The 18,093-nt window shown below is 42.1% G+C and overlaps 1 protein-coding gene across 7 annotated transcripts in view; it reads right to left on the bottom strand.

The window, feature by feature from the left end:
• TRPC5 (transient receptor potential cation channel subfamily C member 5) overlaps positions 1-18,093 on the bottom strand; it is a 139,688-nt gene that overhangs the window by 71,351 nt on the left and 50,244 nt on the right. For all 7 annotated transcript variants that reach the window (XM_073361164.1, XM_073361165.1, XM_073361167.1 and 4 more), the window contains exon 3: positions 3,284-3,805. In XM_073361164.1, the coding sequence (XP_073217265.1) occupies positions 3,284-3,805 (522 nt within the window). The remainder of the gene's footprint in view (positions 1-3,283; positions 3,806-18,093) is intronic.

The following is an 18,093-nucleotide window of genomic DNA, read 5'->3' as shown; positions in this document are numbered from 1 at the left end:
TGCAATGACTTTATCATCTTTAAGTGCTCCTTTTGTATCTCGATTGTCCAGGGGCCCCACTGGTTGTTTAGCAGGCTCCTGCTTCTGACGTACTTAAAAAACATTTTATTATTACAGTAGACTGGAAAGGTTGAGAGCCACTGATCTAAGGTCTGGTTCTTAGCTCAGAAAATTGTGTGTGCAGGCGTGCAGCCAAGCATCATTCAGGTAAAAATAAGGCCCAATGCTATAAGGTGACAGGCAACGTCTCATTGAGGTCCACTGGAAGAAGTGGAAGGTGCCCTGTGCTTTGAAGGCTTACTCCCCAAAATCCTGGTGGGATTGCTGAAAATAAGGAACAACTGTTGTGGTCAAATCAGTGTGCTTATTTATTCTGTAGTTACATAACAACCTACCCTTACTACTTTACACCATTTATGATCCCCACTGTAATTACCTTTAAGGGTGCCACCAGCTGGAGTTTTTGTGGGACTGCCCTGATTTTGAGAAGGCTGTTCCAATTTCTCCACTGCTCCACTCACAAAAATATGAAAATAAATATAGTAAAATAACTTTTTCTCCTCCCAGTGCCAGTCACAGCTTAAACAGAAAATCTCTCCCAGTTGAAGGATCTGGCTACCTATCTGATCTGTCTTAGTGTTTTGTATAGTATCCATCACCATAGTAGCTAAGCATGTAGGGTAAATTTTTCAAAAACACCTAACTGATTTAGGAACCTAAGTCCCTTTAGCATTTAGGCTTCTAAGTCACTTAAGTTCTTTTGAAAGTTTTATCGGTACTATCTAAGGCGATCTGGGCAGGAGTGGCCAGCTGCTCCAATGTCCCAGAACACATTGCAGCAGCAGCAGCTGGAATTCATTTAACAGTTGTGTAGCTACAGTCTATGAGATGTGCCCTTAACAAATAATACCTAAATGTACTGTGAGTCATTCCTAAAAGCTGCCACGGTGCAACTTGAGTGCTCGGCTTCCAGTATGTCCACACTTCTCAGTCTACAACAGTAATATCAGGATGATGCTGACGTCTGTGATGTAATAGTGATGCATTGTGATGAAACGATGTCACATGAAATGTTAATGACACCCCATCACCACACTGAAAAACATCACCATGTGACATGACATAATTGTCTAGTGGGACTGTGACCTTATTTGAGTTATTCAGTGAAAGCCTGGCCCGACTGAAGTCACAGGAAATTTTGCCACTGAGTTGAACATAGCCAGGATTTCATCTGTTATGTCTCCCAGCTCCATTTAAACGATTACCAGACTCCATCAATGTGAGCAAAATCACAAATCCATATGAAGACTAACTGGCATGGAAGTATTTCACTCTTAGTCAACCTACAGCTTATCAATGTAGCAATCTGTTATCATGTGCTAGATATGGCCAAACTTGAGGGTCTAGCCTTGCTCTTTGCTTCTGGGGCTATGTGCTCTGCAGATATAGCAGCCCATGGGTAGAGGATGGGAAAGATGCATCTTCCACCACTCTGCAGTTTTCCCTCTGGTAATGTGGAGCAGACTTTATGGGCTATGGAATGTGTCATATTGAGCTCTCCTCATCTAGGACAATGGCATAACGCAGGGTCTTGAGTGGGGGGAGAACAGTAAAAAATAGAGTGATTAGATAGGCTTCAAAGCTTCAAGGAGGCTTTAGAAAAAACTTTCCACCCTCCCAGGTGGAAAACAAATGCAATGGACAAGTGAAATACATTAAACTCCTTAACCAGGTTAACTAGGTCTTTCTCTTTCCAACCCAGGGATGTCACAGGCAAATGACAATTGATACGTAATCCACTGAGTTCTGTGGACTGGTTTGCAAACAGAAAGAAAATCCAGAGTCAGCTAATGAAACCATGTCAGCATTTTACTCGAGTTAGATTCACGGCCCTTCTCTATTGAACGATACTGAAGTGTCTCTGGATTTCCAGGGCTTTTGGGTGGCTCTCTTTCATCTTTTAGCGGAAGCACTTCTTCCTTTTTCTGGCACTAAAGGCAGTAGTTTCCATTTCTGGGAAATTTTTCTGAGTCTCTAGAGCCTGGATGAAGCAGAGCCAAAGAATCAAACTGGGGTTTTTCAGGTGTGAAGCACTATTTGCATGGTACAGACAAAGGTCCTGTACCCAAATGTGAGAAATATGAGATTAAACTAGTGTTTGCTTACTAGCAACTGTGATCATTAAGATTGCAGATTGTCCACCATTACCCTCGTTAACAACATGCCCATAACTTTAATTGTGCAGTCACATGGGTTTGTGCATTTGGCATGTATGTAACTGGAATTTGGATATTGTAGGCCACGCTTGAATTGGCTGTTGGGGCCAATAAGATGCCTCCAAAAATATTGTTATGTGTCTCCTTTTGTCAAGGGCTTTTTCTTTCCTTTTCCAGATTTTTCCTTCTTCCTACCAGCAGTAGTGAAATGAGGGAGCCCAACTATAGCTCCCAACTTTGAACACTGTTTGCAAATGCATTCACAACCAGAGTGCCCACCAAGGGCACAGAGTCACAGTTTGTGCTTCACTTGAGTGCGTTCAAAATACAGCTGCAAACAAAACAGGGTGAGCATTAGGGATATGAAACACACCAGAATCATTGTCCGTAAGGCTCCTTCTTTGTGACACCTACACAAGGCTTATTAAAATCCTCTCTGATTTTCTTCACATCTCATCACTGCAAAACTACTTAGGGATACTGAGCCTATTGCAGTCACATCCTCTCAAATTCAAATCCATGGGCCTCTGAGAAGTGGTGGGATGATGAGAGCTGTTGATACCAGCAGGAGTTCCCTTTGCACAGGCAGGCCTGTCATTGGAAAGGCCCAGGGCTTGGACTTTAGTGAGAATAGGAAGATTACTGAGGATGCCTGGAAGGGGATTTGGCGCTATCATCTTTAGAAATCATTAAAGTCTTATTAGATACCTATGGGCACAGTTTTAATTGAAGTCTGACTCAAATCTGTCCTAGACAGAAAATGAGGTACTCAGTCAATGCTAAACAGGATCACAAATGACTAATCTTGATCTTGTAGCGCGCTGCACACCTCCCAGGGGATGCTGAGGGCCCTGAGCGCTCATTGACTTCAGTTTAGAACCAGGTGGGTTTAGAACCAGCTCGTGTAGCCCTACTTGCACCTGGTCTTCCTTTCAATCCAAACACATTGGTCTCAGTTGGGTCACGGTCCTGGTGTTCCCTCAATGAACACAAGGTAGGCCAGGAAATAAGTCATTTTACTCAACATATGTGGCTTCGGCAAACCCCCACATTAAGGTGACTCTTACCTCTTTCTGATGATACTTTATTGCTACCTTTAACTTTGCCAAGTCATGACATTTTTGGGGATCCAGCTCCTCGCTCTGATCATCCCTGTGGTTGAGAATGATCTCCAGTTCCCTGGAGCTCCGTGCCTGGTCCAAAAGGTCTTTAGCAAAACGTTTGCACTGCTGGGAAAGCTCTTCGTATTCAGCCTTGAACTCATTCTCCACTTTGCTGAGCTCCTTCAGTTCCCAGCCCAGCCGGAAGGCTGTCAAAATAGGGTCCTCACTCGATAAGGCAATCAACGAAGGGCTGGCTAAGGCTTTGTAGATATTCAGCCTCGACCTGGAATGCCTCAGGCTGTCCACCTCAGAACTGGAGACACATTCCACACAGTTGCATCTGATCTGGTGGGGGCGCGGTATTGTTACCCGTCTTTGGACAAGCAGTTTGATGATTTCGTAGTTGTTGGTGTGGGCTGCCAACATTATTGGGGTGATATCAGGGGTGAATTCTGAAAACTGGGTGTCCATCATCAAGGTAGGGACCTACACATAACAGATAAATACATAATAAAATAATAATAATAATTAATTAATAACCTCATTCAGGGGAGTAGGAAATAGACATTCCTCTTGTATAGTTATACTAAACATGGCCATGCTGACTAAGCAGGGTAATTCAAAATATTTCACATTCAGCAAACCTTTTTTACTCCCTATTTAGGCAAAACTGCCTTCTCCAAAAAGTGCCCAGTAGCCCTCACTGCAGCAATCCATAGCACTTAAACTCATATGCTGATGTAAAAGTTGCTCAATACCCCATGTTTGTTTTTAAAAAGGAAGTTGATGGAAAGTAGATCCTAGTTCATAAATTGCTACTGAAAGGACAGCTGGGTTTGTGAGACAAAGGCCCAGGGAACCTCACAAAAGGAGAGCCCCCCAAACAATCAATATATTATAAATATTATTATTTATTATTTATTTATTTATAATATAGTAGTGCCTCAGAGTCCCAGTCATGGACCAGGACGCCATTGTGCAAGGTGCTGTACAAACACAGAATAAAATGACGGTCCCTTGTTGAGCAAAGGGGTTGCTAACTTTTTCCCTACTCTTTTAGTAGGGACAACTCTCCAGAGGAAGAGAATGTTACATAAATGCCCTCAGATCACATTTTTTAAAAGGTTTGAAAAATGTTAAATATAAAATTAATGAGTCACAATCTACTACCAATCAGCCACTACAGGGTATGCATTATTCTGCTACCGGTGCAATTTTCAAGTCGTTAAAGGCCCAGGGCTGAAGTGGAGGTTAATGCTCACTCTATTGTGATTCATTACTGTATTCAGAGTGCAGAATTACACTGAAATGCTCATACAGACTCGCCCCTCAGTGTGTTTCCATTTGCAACATAGATAGCTCTTTTTGTTGTGTGTTAATAATCACTCAAGCGTGCTGTATTTCATGTACCCGCCGCACTCGCTCCTGTGGCTGACATTCTGCTGCTGGAAGTGTGATTGCAGGTTATGGTGAATAGCAGGCACATTTCCCTCTTGTGACTGTCAGAGGCATTTTCACAGAAGGATTTTAATGACAAGAAACATTACTCAGACCATTAAAAAAAAAACCACTCCAGCTAGTTAATAATTCTCTTTTCTGACACCTGTAACATGATGTAATGGTGGTTGTGAGCAGCAGTGATTGGACGTGGGCATCTAAAACCGTGAGTCTCTTCACGCAACGGCTCTAGTAGACTCATAAACCTCTATGCAGTCTAGCCACTAAAGCAGGACTGAAAGCCAGAGAGGTAAACTTGGGGCTACCATCTGTAATACTTTCCCCAAAACATGCAAAAAGCTAGGTGGGTTGGGTGTGCTGCTGGTGAGAATGGCAAAGCAGATGACCGAGCTGGCTAGAAGTGCCAGGGCTTGCAAATATAACAAGGTGCCTGCCTGGGTACAGCAAAATGGGAGTTAATTCTCCAGCAAGCCACACCCACACAGGTGGAAAGAATTATGTTAAGGAGGCAGAGCTCCTGACTGAAGACAATCAGGAGCTAAGGGCTTACACCAGGGAATCCGATAAAAATGGCTCACTGGGTGCACTGAGGGCAGGGGGTGGGGATGGTTATTGTGTTTGGTTGAGGGTGGCGCATTACTGCTCAAGAAAGCTGCATTTGTTTTCTCTTTGTTAAACAAGGTGACTATTGTCTTTTGAGAAGCCTATTAAGCTCTTGGCAATAAACAGCATAGTGAAGCTCTCTTTGCAACGCTTTTGCTGGTTGCTCACTCTGCCACTTTAGTAACCTACCTTTCTAAATGGCAAATGAAAGGTACAGAGTTCACTTGGCCACATTTACTATAGTTTCAATCCTCAAATAAAATGCATGTATAAGTACATAATGAACCTAGTTATTTCTCTCTCTTGTATAGTCAGTCGCTATTGGCTACTATACCCAGATCCTAGGCTTCAAATTGGAAAAGAAGCAGTTTCCCCTCTGTACACCCCATTACAATCAGATGACAGGTTTAATTTGGTTCTTTCCTGATTGAATGTGCTGTATCTAGACTTGTAAAAGGAGAATATTCAGCCTTCCATGAATGACTGAGTCATGTTTCTTTAAATAAAAGACATTTGCAGACAAAATAATGACACAAGTGGGGAAGGAGCTGAGCTAAGCTACCCTGGACCTTCAGAATCTGACATCCTAGCCCTGATCTGCTGTTATTATTGTCTGTATAACAGTAGAGCCTAGACATCCAAACCAGGGTTGGAACTCTGTGCTAGGCATAATACAAACACATAGTGAGAGACAGTCCCTGCCTGGAAGAGCTTACAATCTAAATAGACAGAGAGTGGGAAAAGAAACAGATGTGCTATCAGCCCAAGGTCACACAGCAGTTCACTGGCAATGTGAGAAATAGAACCCACGTCAACTGATTTCCTCGGTAGTACCTTAAGCACTGACAACCTGGGTCCACCTCTAATTACAGCTGTATTACAAACCAAACCAACAACAGAGAGACGCCTGGTGAAAATGAGGGCTGTGGTGATCCTTTTTCTTCTTCTTCTCATTCCTAATTGATCTACGCTAAAGGCAGTATGCTGGTCAGAAATGTTACATTTTGTGACTTTTTGGTGCTTTTGCATCAGACCTTGCTGGTTTTCAAATACAGATCTTGGTCTGTGACTCTTCTGTTTAAAAGTTGGCATTATGCAGAGAAATCCTCTGTTGATAACACAATATTTGATGTATTGTCATTGGAGTAATTGCTGATGCTCAGTCTGTGGCTCAGCATATATTTGCATTGTTCTTACCGGTTGAGCTCATGTTTAGGTCAGCTTATTCCACATTTTAGGCTAAATTACAGTGATAGACGTAGAATAGGAATACATTATTTTACCCCAAAGACTGTGCTAAGTGACCTGAATAACAAATTATTTTCCATTAACCTCATCCCCTGACACAAGCTGTTATGCCGAATCCCTCAGAACCCCACTGTCAGTTCTCACATAATAGCATGTGCCTTTCCTGCATTTTATCTTGGTAGTGTCAGCTTCAGAAATTAAAACTACCATTTATAACAATCGATCGAATACTTATTAACATCCTCCTGGAGTTAATCCTCACAAGGCTGGGCTACTCACCCACTACCTCATTGCCTTTTTTGATGATACTGCAATGAGCGATAATTGGATTTTTTAACTAATTCCTGTCCTATTTCGGAAACATTGCAGTTTTCCCTCACATGGAATCATTGCTCAATCTACTTCTGAGTTTTCAAACAACCAGCAGAAACACTGTTTTATTCATCATTGGAAAGGCAACATTTTCTAGTAAACAATGCACAAGAGAGGGAGAACAAGGGCTTGGATTCCAGTCCAGGCTGTAACCTTGAGCAAATCACTTGACCTCTCTGACTCAGTTTCCTCCAGCTACAAGAAAAAGATAATATGCTCTTTATAACATGCTTTAAGATCATTAGATGACAGACACTCTATACATGCTAAGTAGTTATTCCTTTCCACAGTTAGAAGATGAAGACTACTAGACTACACTATGCCTCATAAAGCAATAACTTCCTTCACTCCAAATGGACCACAGTGCAGAACCTCAAAACCAAAACTATTAATCTAGAAAGGTCTGTGGGTCTGATCTAGCCACTGTCTGTTGTCAGAGGTTGGAATCAGAATCACAAGGGGTTTATTTTGAAGTTCTTGTTTGGACAGAGCTGGGAACAATTGTTCTTATGAGATTTTTGGCCCAAGGTGATCATCCTGTCCTCTTTCCAGGCCCTTCTCAAGATTCACTTCTACTTTGGAGCCTACAGGAAATTGCTAGCTGATAACGACTAATCGGGTGGCGAGCAGGGATTGCTGGGACTGTTTATTAATTACTTATAGCACTAAAAGAGAGCCTGCCAAATTGTTCAAATATTGACCCTGGGCAGCTACCTTTTGTTAGGACAGTTACCCTCATCTTGTTACACCCACTTGTTGTATCTTCTTTTCAGCTAGAAGGAACCACCTGTTACTATGTGATTATGCAGCACCCTGCAAAATAGAGCCCTGATCTAATTGGGTATAGAGGCACTCTTGGAATACAATTCAAAAAGTAAATAATAATCTCATGAGAATGCTAATCTTGTGACATTTTCCCCTATTAAAGATAGCAGAAAACACCTGAGATAAACTGAGCAGGAAAGATTTCCACCATTTGGGCCTGAAATTCACAAGAAGAGTTCACAAGATTTCAGTGCCAACCAACCCAAGCTCAAGTACTAGCTCTGATTCAGCTTCAGACCTGAATCCTGAATCTTCACCGTCAAGACTGCACAGTTTTGCCCCAGTCTATATTTTCGAACCTGTCACACATCCCTTTGCTCCGCCAATGGAAGCAGACTTGACATCCCATTTAATTCTTTCTCCCGTCTTCACAGCTTTCTCCATTCTACCCCCTCTGCATGGATGTGCCAGCCTCAAACCGCACCTGTGCACATACTCTCTCCTTACTCAATTCCCTCATAAATACTCTCTTTTTCCACAATTCCCAGAAATCCAAGCTCACTTCAAACACTTTCTCTCCTCCACCATGGTATAGAGGAGATAAGGAAAGCCAAAGAGAACCTAAGCTTGGACTCTTCTCTGGGCTTCCCAGTACATCTTGTTTTAGCTTTATCTACCTCTTAGTCTGTATGCTTCTTGGGCCAGGGACAGGCTGTATATCTGTGTCCTGTATAGCACAGAGGGTATTAGCATGTTGATAGTGCTTGCAAATAATTAGTAATAATATTGACCTGAACCTTACCTGATCTGGATTCAAACATCAGCTACTCAGCTCATCTCTAATTCATAAATCAGCTACACTGGACTAGTGTAAAAGTGTGATATGAACGTTTACTTAATGTGGCTATTTCCCACTACTTAATTAATATCTGATAGAATGAAAATCGAAAGGGTTTCCTGATTCAGAGTGTAATGCATCACTGGACAAAAGATCCCCTGGTACAATCTCATGTAAAGGTCCAACTACAACACTTGAAAACAAAACACGACAGAATCAGAGTCTGGATAATCTACTGACCAATGAACCTTTATTTGTAATATATCAATTTTCTATGTGCAATTGTAAAGGAACCACATGCTATCAACTGCCACAAATGGCCTAGCCAGCGTCTGTAGGTCTAAAACAAAGAGGATTTTGCAGCATAAACTCTCATCACATGTGAAACTTGAGAGACCATAGCCACAGCATGGCTGGTAAGATACCTTAAGACTGGTTGTCAGTTCAGAATCACTGTCCTGTCTGTGACACTTATAGATTCTGTTCTGAAAATAGAGACACATGGGGGACAGACAGAGTCAGGGTTAGACGACAGCGCGGCTATTGGCAAAAAGGGCTTGAAAACACATACGGGATTATGGAGACATACAGTGACTGGGTGACATTTCTGATCCCACCTCCCTGCCTGCATCCATGATACAGACTTTCTGGACCAAAAAGGTGTTTGTGTCTTTTTGTAGTGTGGGGCTCTTAAAAATGCAACATTTGCTGCTATAATAAAAGGAAGCTAATAATCAGTTTTAAGCAGTGATTCCAGAGATACTGATTTCAAGGCCCTAACATCTAGTCAGATACGCCTAGAGAGACTCTGTACAGGGCTAAAACAGTGACAATGCACAATGCAGTAACAATGTATAAACACAGTGATTGATTTTTCAATACAGAGCAATTCATTGAGTGAAATTACCGGGTTAATTAATAAAACATAGTGAATGCCACCATCTATTTGGTGACAAGAAAAAAGTTCTAGGCTTGTCTTTCGACTTGTCATGAACATCTTTTATCTGTGGCACTCATTTGTTGGCAAGCGTTCAGCTATATTGGGCCTGATCTTCAGTGGTCCGACTCCAGTAATTTCAATGGAGCTATGCTAACATGCTCAACTGAGGATGTTGCCATTGGGACAAATTCTGCTCTCAAGTTACATCAATGTAAACTCCAAAATGTCCATGTATCTCAGATTTACAGTGACATAACTGAGAGCAAAATTTGGATCCATATAATTTTCAGCACACTGTAGTAGCCAATCATCAACCAAAGGTTACTATATAATACAGTACTTATATTTTAAAATGTCGTCAAGGCCAAAAACACTAGCCTACGGTAAGCACTTTAGTGTTTGCTTTGGAAAACAATGCAAGAGAGGGGAAACATATGACTTCAATATAACCAGCCCTTTTTTAGCCAATGATAAGAAGAAGCAAAACAGATATTCAGCCAGTCATATTTGCTCTAGACTGATTTAGTTTTAATTTGGCTACTTATCCATGTGTTTAAAACCCGAGATGTACCCATGGGATAGCCTTCGCAGAGCTAGCAAGCAAGTTAAGGCATTTGACAGTGGCGTCAGAGTTGTACATGGCCTTGTCGTGCTCAGCCATGTGTTTAAGAACTGCAGTGTACCTAAATTTAGACTGTCAAAAGATGTCACTATTTATGGCTCACGCTGCAATAATAACTCCTCTCTTGTGGGGGGAAGATGAGAAGAGAGAGAAGTCTGTACAAGGGAAGGATTTTGCAAATATAATATCTAAGTGAGCTAGCACTGTTCAGTCGGAATGAGCACTTCCTCCTTAACTGGCATAAGTGTATCTATCAGCATTACACTGCATAAGTCACTCTCCCTTTCTAATGAGAGTGAAAGAAGTAAGATGAGGCAGTTGATGTTTAGAAAAAGAGTGAGGGTAACCAATGCATAGTCTTGTCTCCTGATCCCAGCAGGATGCTGTTGAGAATTAGATAGCTTGTGTTTATACCTCTTGTGTTTCAATTAAATTCAACCTCCTGGTTTGCTCTTAACTGAGGCAAGGGACACAACTTAAGAGGAACCTACTGGAACACGAATCCCATTTGGAAGGCTCATCTCATGTCATAAGGAAGTTTTTAGATTTCAGAGTAACAGCCGTGTTAGTCTGTATTCGCAAAAAGAAAAGGAGGACTTGTGGCACCTTAGAGACTAACCAATTTATTAGAGCATGAGCTTTCGTGAGCTACAGAGGGGTATCCGGGTTAGTCTGTATCCACAAAAACAACGAAAAGTCCAGTGGCACCTTAAAGACTAACAAATTTGTTTGGGCATAAGCTTTTGTGGGTAAAAAACCCACTTCTTCAGTTGCATGGAGACTGAAGAAGTGGATCTGAAGAAGTGGGTTTTTTACCCACAAAAGCTTATGCCCAAATAAATGTGTTAGTCTTTAAGCTGCCTCCTCCGGACTCCTCATTCTTTTAATTCCATTGATTATAAAGCAGCAAGGATTGGATTCTGTGCTATAAGGGTGTGAACGACGGCATCCTCTTTTATGTTCATGACTTCTGATTTGTACAAACACCATGGAAATGTTTATTATAGTGACAACTTACATATTGTGTTGTAATGTGGCTCTCTGATGATTCCTCTCCCCCAGTTAGTAAATGTATCTTCTCTTATTATTCCTTTATATAGCGTAGGGCTAGCTGAATAATATTTGTCAAATTCAATAGAACAAACAGAGGACCAAATTCCAACCTGGCTTCCATTGCGATAAATCCAGAGTAACTCAACAGAGTTACTCCACACTTACAGTGATATCACTGAGATCAGAATCTGGCTCACAGGGTGGCTGGCGTTATTAAAGCTTTGCCAAAGCCCAGTTGTTCCCTAGTTACTTGCTAGACATAATCATTTCCCAAGATTCTCCAGCAGCAGTTCAGGAACACGTCTAGTAATGCTGGTAAAGGAGTAAATCCAACTTACCCCTTTACTGCAGTCCACATTGATGGACGAGTTAGTGCAGATGAGAATTTTTTTCCCCACTTAACAATATAAAGCACTATGTCTTCCCTTTGCCGTTTTTTGTCATTACGATTTTAAGAGCTACTCATGGATGGGAACAGGAGCGTTGGTGACAACATAGAGCAGGGGTGGCCAACCTGTGGCTCCGGAGCCACATGCGGCTCTTCAGAAGCTAATATGCGGCTCCTTGTATAGGCACCGAATCCAGGGCTGGAGCTACAGGAGCCAACTTTCCAATGTGCCGGGGGGTGCTCACTGCTCGACCCCTGGCTCTGCCACAGGCCCTGTCCCCACACCACCCCCTCCCCACTCCACCCCTTCTTACCCCCACCCCTGAGCCTGCCATGCTCTCACTCCTCCCCCCACCCAGAGCCTCCTGCACGCCACGAAACAGCTGATTGGGAGGTGCAGGGAGGGCGGGGGAGGTGCTGATCGGTGGGGCTGCCGGTGGGCAGGAGGCGCTGGGAGCGGGGTTGGGGGGACTGATAGGGGGCTGCTGGCGTAATACTGTGGCTCTTTGGCAATGTATATTGGTAAATTCTGGCTCATGTTGGCCACCCTGAGGTAGACTAAAGCCTGACAGTAGGGAGCTTTTTGTTTTGCTTTTTTAAAGATGGGAAATTCATCTTGCTGAAGGGCTACCCACGTCCAGTCCTGTTCAGACTTTGTCCCAAATAAAGGCTTTGGCGCTCCACTGCACCTTACACAGTGTACAGTTTACAGATAAGCATTCCCTGAAACCCAAACGTACTGAAGTAAAGTCATTGCATGGCTGGCAATTTGCAATGATTATCAGGCATAGCTTGTAAAGTCATGTGCTTTTTATTATTATTATTCATGATTTTTTCTGCGGTTGACTCAGAAAAGACGATTGCATTTCCAGCCTTTTTTAATTACTTCATTCAACCTACAAATTCCCAAGTCAGACAAAACGGTAACAGGGACAAGATGTGCTAACGCAATTTAATATTTATGCTATCTATGGTCTTTTATGTCATCTTCTTTGTATGTAGAATGCCTGCCTTTTCCTGTAATTTATTAACATATGCAGGCAGGGTATGAATCCTTGTGTTTCCGTGATGAAATATGTGACAGCTTTTTTGTTTAGAAGAGGGTTTTGTTTTGTTTTTAATTCCTGCTTAACCGTATTTCTTTAGGTTTCAGAATTGATGGCAAAAGAGCAGCATTACAAAAATGAAGCAAATGGGTATATCTGGGATCACTTCTGTGCTGGACTTAATGCTGTCTAACCCTGTCCAGTGGTCTTCCACAAAACAGATCTCCAAACTTGCAAATCAAATTCCTTAGCTCTCCACCCATTTTGATTTTGTTAGGCCAGGCCAGTGGTTTTTGTTTTTGTAATAAAGAGCAGAACATGAAATTTGATGCTACAGCTTCTGAACTAGAAAGTGAAAAGACCACAGAGTCAAGGCTGACAAAAAAATAGAAATTTGGAAAATAGATTGTTTCTCCCCCCCAAAAAACCCCAGAATGAGTAAGATTTTCCTTTGCTACCACTTATCCAGTACCTTTCTTCATTGGTTCTAATGCTATCATTTAAAAGCCACAGAGTTAATGATACACTTTAAATGCTGCTGGAACAAGATCTGACTCATCAATAGCATCAGAACTTTGGCATTTTCTTTCTGCATGGTGAATATTCAAATGCAGTACCTGAGTCCTGTTCATATTCCCATGAACTAAATACTATGATGCACGTTGCCCTGAACCATCACAGTTCGGCTCGTGTGCCAACATGCTCCTTCAAGGTAGACTCAAGTTGAGCGTGGCCTTTGGACGGTCTCTACAGGATTTCCACTTTACTAGTAAGCAGAGGTGGGAAGTATTACAGAAATAACATTCTCAGTCCCAGTGTTAGGGGGAATCGAGTATCTTGTCACTAGTAAACACTGCATTGGCAGGCACTGTAAAGTGTAAGTTATTGCCATAGTGTAGGGGTAAGTGAACTGCAAGGTTAGATATGGGTATATCCGGCATTCTGAGCAGATCTAGATGAATACTGCAAAAAGTATCTGTGAGCTAGAGCCTTGCCACGTGACCGAATCTGATGGGACCCAACTAAAGTGCTTGGATCATGTCAGGTCTGAAAACTAAATCATCTCTTGCTTATGGGGTCAGGGCAGCAGCATGCCCCGCTCCTGTCAACCACACCACCTCGTTGTGTTTTGTGTGTGCCGCAAAGTGACTCTGCCAATGAGCTGCAGCACGGCTCCACAGCGCAGACAGCACAGCTAGGCGGTGGCATCTGGCAGGAGTGGGGTGTGCAGCTGCTGCTTCCCCAGCTCCACGGTTGGAGACGGATCACACGAAGGGGGCGAGGGGAGCACGGCAGCCCCACCAGGTCAAGCCCCAAGGACATGACGTAGGCAGCACGGACACAGTTTCAACAGGAAGGGTTTGGTTCCAGGTTGGATCAGTTCCGAAAGTGACTCAGTACTCTTGGGTCAGCTTCAGGTCTGTTGTGGTTGGGTTCGGGTCCAGGTCTGAGTTGAGCTTTAAGATTAGCCCAAGCATTAGTTTTTAATAAAACCATGGATTTGTTCCCGTGGTGCCCACAATATGTCCTCCTCACTTTCCTCCAACACTCACCCAGCTGAAAATATGAATGAGAAAGTGTTACGAATACTCATGGCACAAATAGATATTCATGAATACTCATGCTGAAAGAGTTTGAGTGTCCAAATTGAAATCTCTTTCTGGGCTCGGGAGGCATCCAGTCAGGAAGCAGAAACAAATATGTGATTTAGGGGACCAATCGAATTGCACAAATAATGAAGATCAGAAGCCACAGTCATGGTGTTTGAGCAATCCCCAGCCTGAAATCTGTTGATTAACCATTACGTTCAAACACCAAACAAACTGATCAAAACAAATGTTTGTTGGTGGAGAAACAGGGAAAAGGATTAAATTTGTTGAACAAAGAGTTTGCCGCAAATAGTTCACCCAGCTGTAATTCGAGCCTCTAGCTCCCAACCCTGGAACGGCACAGTGCTGTGTGAGGACCTTTCTTCCCCTCTTCTTGGATTTCTTGTCAGCAGATGGCTCAGACAGCTGAACTGGCATGATATTAAGCTACTGGGGATCAATGTAATTTATTGTTATGAGCTGCCAGCAAGTGACATAGGGTCACGTTGAGCACATTACTTGAGGTATTATCAACAACACTCTTTTAAATGAGTAAAGAAGGTTCCTAGTGAAGCAACCATCGTAGTTCCAATTTCCTGACCTTCTGTCTGTCTTTGAGGCAGGGAGCATTTCTTCTGTTCAGCTGTCAGTGGAAGGGACTTGAATATATTATACAGAGTGGACACTAAAAGAAAAGAGTTTGGGCAGTTCCTGGAGTGGCCGAGGATGTGGATGAGTCACGCACCCTGTCACAATCTGCTCTATCGCCCTGAGGATGTTGTTCCTGGTTCTTCCACACATCCAATCTTTGCTACCTGCTCTTAGGTTTAAAATATGGCTTTTTCCTAATTAATGTGTTAATTAAATGAAGTGGTGATTTCTCTGCTGTTGGTTTAATTAGATGGACTCCATTTCTGATGCAGCTTTCACTGTCACAGGCCTGCTGCTAACTATAACTATGAGTTCTTACTACAGCAATAAAAATAATGAAAAGCTTGGGTGCTGGCAGAGCTGTTAGACATTTGAGCTGCAACAAACACTTTTAGATTTTCAGACACAATCTTTCTTCCTTGTGGTCTCTTCAAATATTCCCATACCAAGTACCTACAGCAAACTTGCTTGTAGTACCACTGTTCCCTCTGAACCTTCTCTGGAATAACTTTGACTCTAAACCCTTCCAACTATTGTTAAATCTTTCCTGTTCCACTGAAACTCTTGTCTCAGATGCTCTGATACAATGATGAAGGCCACAGAAGTTCCTAGACGGGTGGTTACATCTGGGCTTTGTGCTCCTTTTGCCTGTTGTCGGTTTCTGATGTCTTGCACTTCTTATGCTCATCTCTGTGGCATCTCAGGCAGGTTGGCTAAGGCCTCTTCTCAGAGGTGTCCGAGAACTAACACTGAAGTTGTGCTTCTACCATAATCACTCTGTGGAGCAGTACATGCACTGCACATCCATTTGCCGTGCCTCTCCATGAACACCATTCCCATATTCATTTCTTCCTTGGTTTACCGTCTCGGAGTTGCAGGTCTGGAGTTTGATACCTTTGGGCTGTGAGTACACAGATCCCTGCCTTTCTTTAATACTTTAGTAAGGTCAGAGGCAATGGTCATTCCTTTTTCTACAGGAAAGAAATATAAGGGATGATCTCTCTTATGGCTTTGAAGAGAGGGCAGTTCAGACCTTCAATCCTCTCACTGTGTAGAGGTCCTACCTAATCCCACTGGTTTCCAAGATTTTTCATTCTTTCTTATCTAGTTTTTATACCACCATCATCTCTGTGGTATCTAAGCTGTTTCCTTCATTTTCACAAGCACAGTTAGTTATTCGGTTACGAGGCATGTGGAAAGGTTAGAGAAACTCTTCTCTTGTCTCTTTTAGTAGAGAAGAAGATCCCTACATGATTATGACTACTCAACTGAAAACACCCTCCGTCAAAGAAGTAACCTGGCTTTGGTAAGAATGAAAAGGTTTAATGTAGCATATCGTTTATGGTTCATGAAAGGTTGCCTTGGGGCCACAGATCTATGGTATTTACTTACACAGAGATTAAGACAGACTTTTATTCATCAACTCATTTGAAACAGGATTTTCAAGATCAAGCTTAAGTTATCAAATGTTATCAAGTTTAACAGCCTGCTTCTAGCAGGTGCCTGAGGATTATTAACACAGATCCTAAATCTTGTCCTTTATTCCCTACAGTGTTTTCTGGAAAAAAAAAATTTCCCCTGGGCTTATTTCTGCAGTATATTTTCTTTGGAAGATATTGGGATTGGTGTCTGTTGAGATCTCATTGACTCATGAGGCCTTTTGACCACTGAAACAAATGCAATCAAAATTATCAATACTGAAAACACTTTTTTGTATTTTTGTTATTGAGACTTTGCATTTCAGTCCCATCTGCAAACCAGATTAATTTGGAGCCAGCTGTCTGGGGCAAATTACTAATTATGGCAGATACAAGAGGGGTCTTAATATCATCTTTATGTGAACATTTGGTGTCAGCTCTGATTGACATGAGCAAAACAGCTACCCAGGAAAGTGTTTATGTTTAGACTGAGGACAAAAAATTAATCCAGATAATTGATAGAAGTTCATTTCTTAAAGAAGAGAAATAGGGTTCAGAATTCAGCATAGACTGTACATTTTATGTTAGAAATTAACATATTGCCATGAGTTACAATTTACGGCAGACTCATGCAAATTGAGTGTATTTGCACTAAGAGTTACACAAAGCACTCAGCAAAGCACCTGCATTGTTTTGTAAAAATCACGCAGGAACCAATTAAAAAAAAACCTGAATGCCCATAGGTTCAAATTCAAAATCCATAAAAGTCAATGGAAAGACTCCTATTGTTCTTCAGTGGGTTTCACTGAAAGATCAGGCCCTCAGTGAAGGAGTTATGTGAAATACTATTGCTTCTAAAAATAAGATTAAGATTATTATGGAGAAAACTTTATAAACGTAATGTACATTTTCGAAGGAGTGGTTTCTCTTTTGTAAGTGCAATTAATATTCCCGCAGGTTGCACCTACAGGCTTGTCTACATGGGGACATCCAGGAAAACCTGATTTAACTAGAAGTGTGAATTTGAAGTGGATTCATTAAACTGCATGAAATCCCTATGTGGACAATGTCATTCAGAATTAAAGTGGCCTGAATTTGTTTTATCTTAATTCACATTCGAAGTACCTGTGACCACACTGGGAGTTGGATCAGGCCCTTAGTCAGCATGGATATTATCCTCTACTATGAATGACACATATCAGCCTCTCCCTGCAGTCTCTCCATTGATTAAAACAAAGGTCAGAATCCCATGACATGACACGTCTGTGGCTGAACCCAAAATCTCCAAAAGGGGTCATTGTGGGTCACAACTGCTGTGACACTAAGTTAGCAATGGAATTATTCTGTGTATAACTGGTGTAGTCTCTTTAACGGTTTCATCTAGAGACCTGTAGTAAGTGCACAGAAAACTGTGGCTGTCCGTTGTAATGATCAGACAGAAGAGACCTTGTGAGAAATGCCAAGTTCCGTGGAGGTGAACCTAAAAGGAAATAAAGCTATTTTAAAACATCATTGTTCAGATGTAATGTGCTATGTCGGTTCCCTCAAAGAGGCTTTTGCTTGCCCCGGTCTCTCCTAAACTTCCAATGTAAACGAAATCTCATTTCTTTCTTTCCAGACACATCTGAAACAAGCCAAGCTGTAGCGCTGGAGAAGTGTGTTGATATAGTAACTGGCATATGACATATCACTGCAATTGTCATAGCGCTTTCAGAAAACAGCAGTTTAACATCAAAACTGCAGTGTAACAAAGGCGTGAGGAGTAAAGGGTGCCTGCTGGGTT

Source organism: Lepidochelys kempii, chromosome 9 (assembly GCF_965140265.1).
Source record: "Lepidochelys kempii isolate rLepKem1 chromosome 9, rLepKem1.hap2, whole genome shotgun sequence".
Classification (NCBI taxonomy): Eukaryota; Metazoa; Chordata; order Testudines; family Cheloniidae; genus Lepidochelys; species Lepidochelys kempii.
The sequence above is the reverse complement of the archived record's forward strand: the minus strand, read 5'-3'. Positions and strand labels throughout refer to the sequence as shown.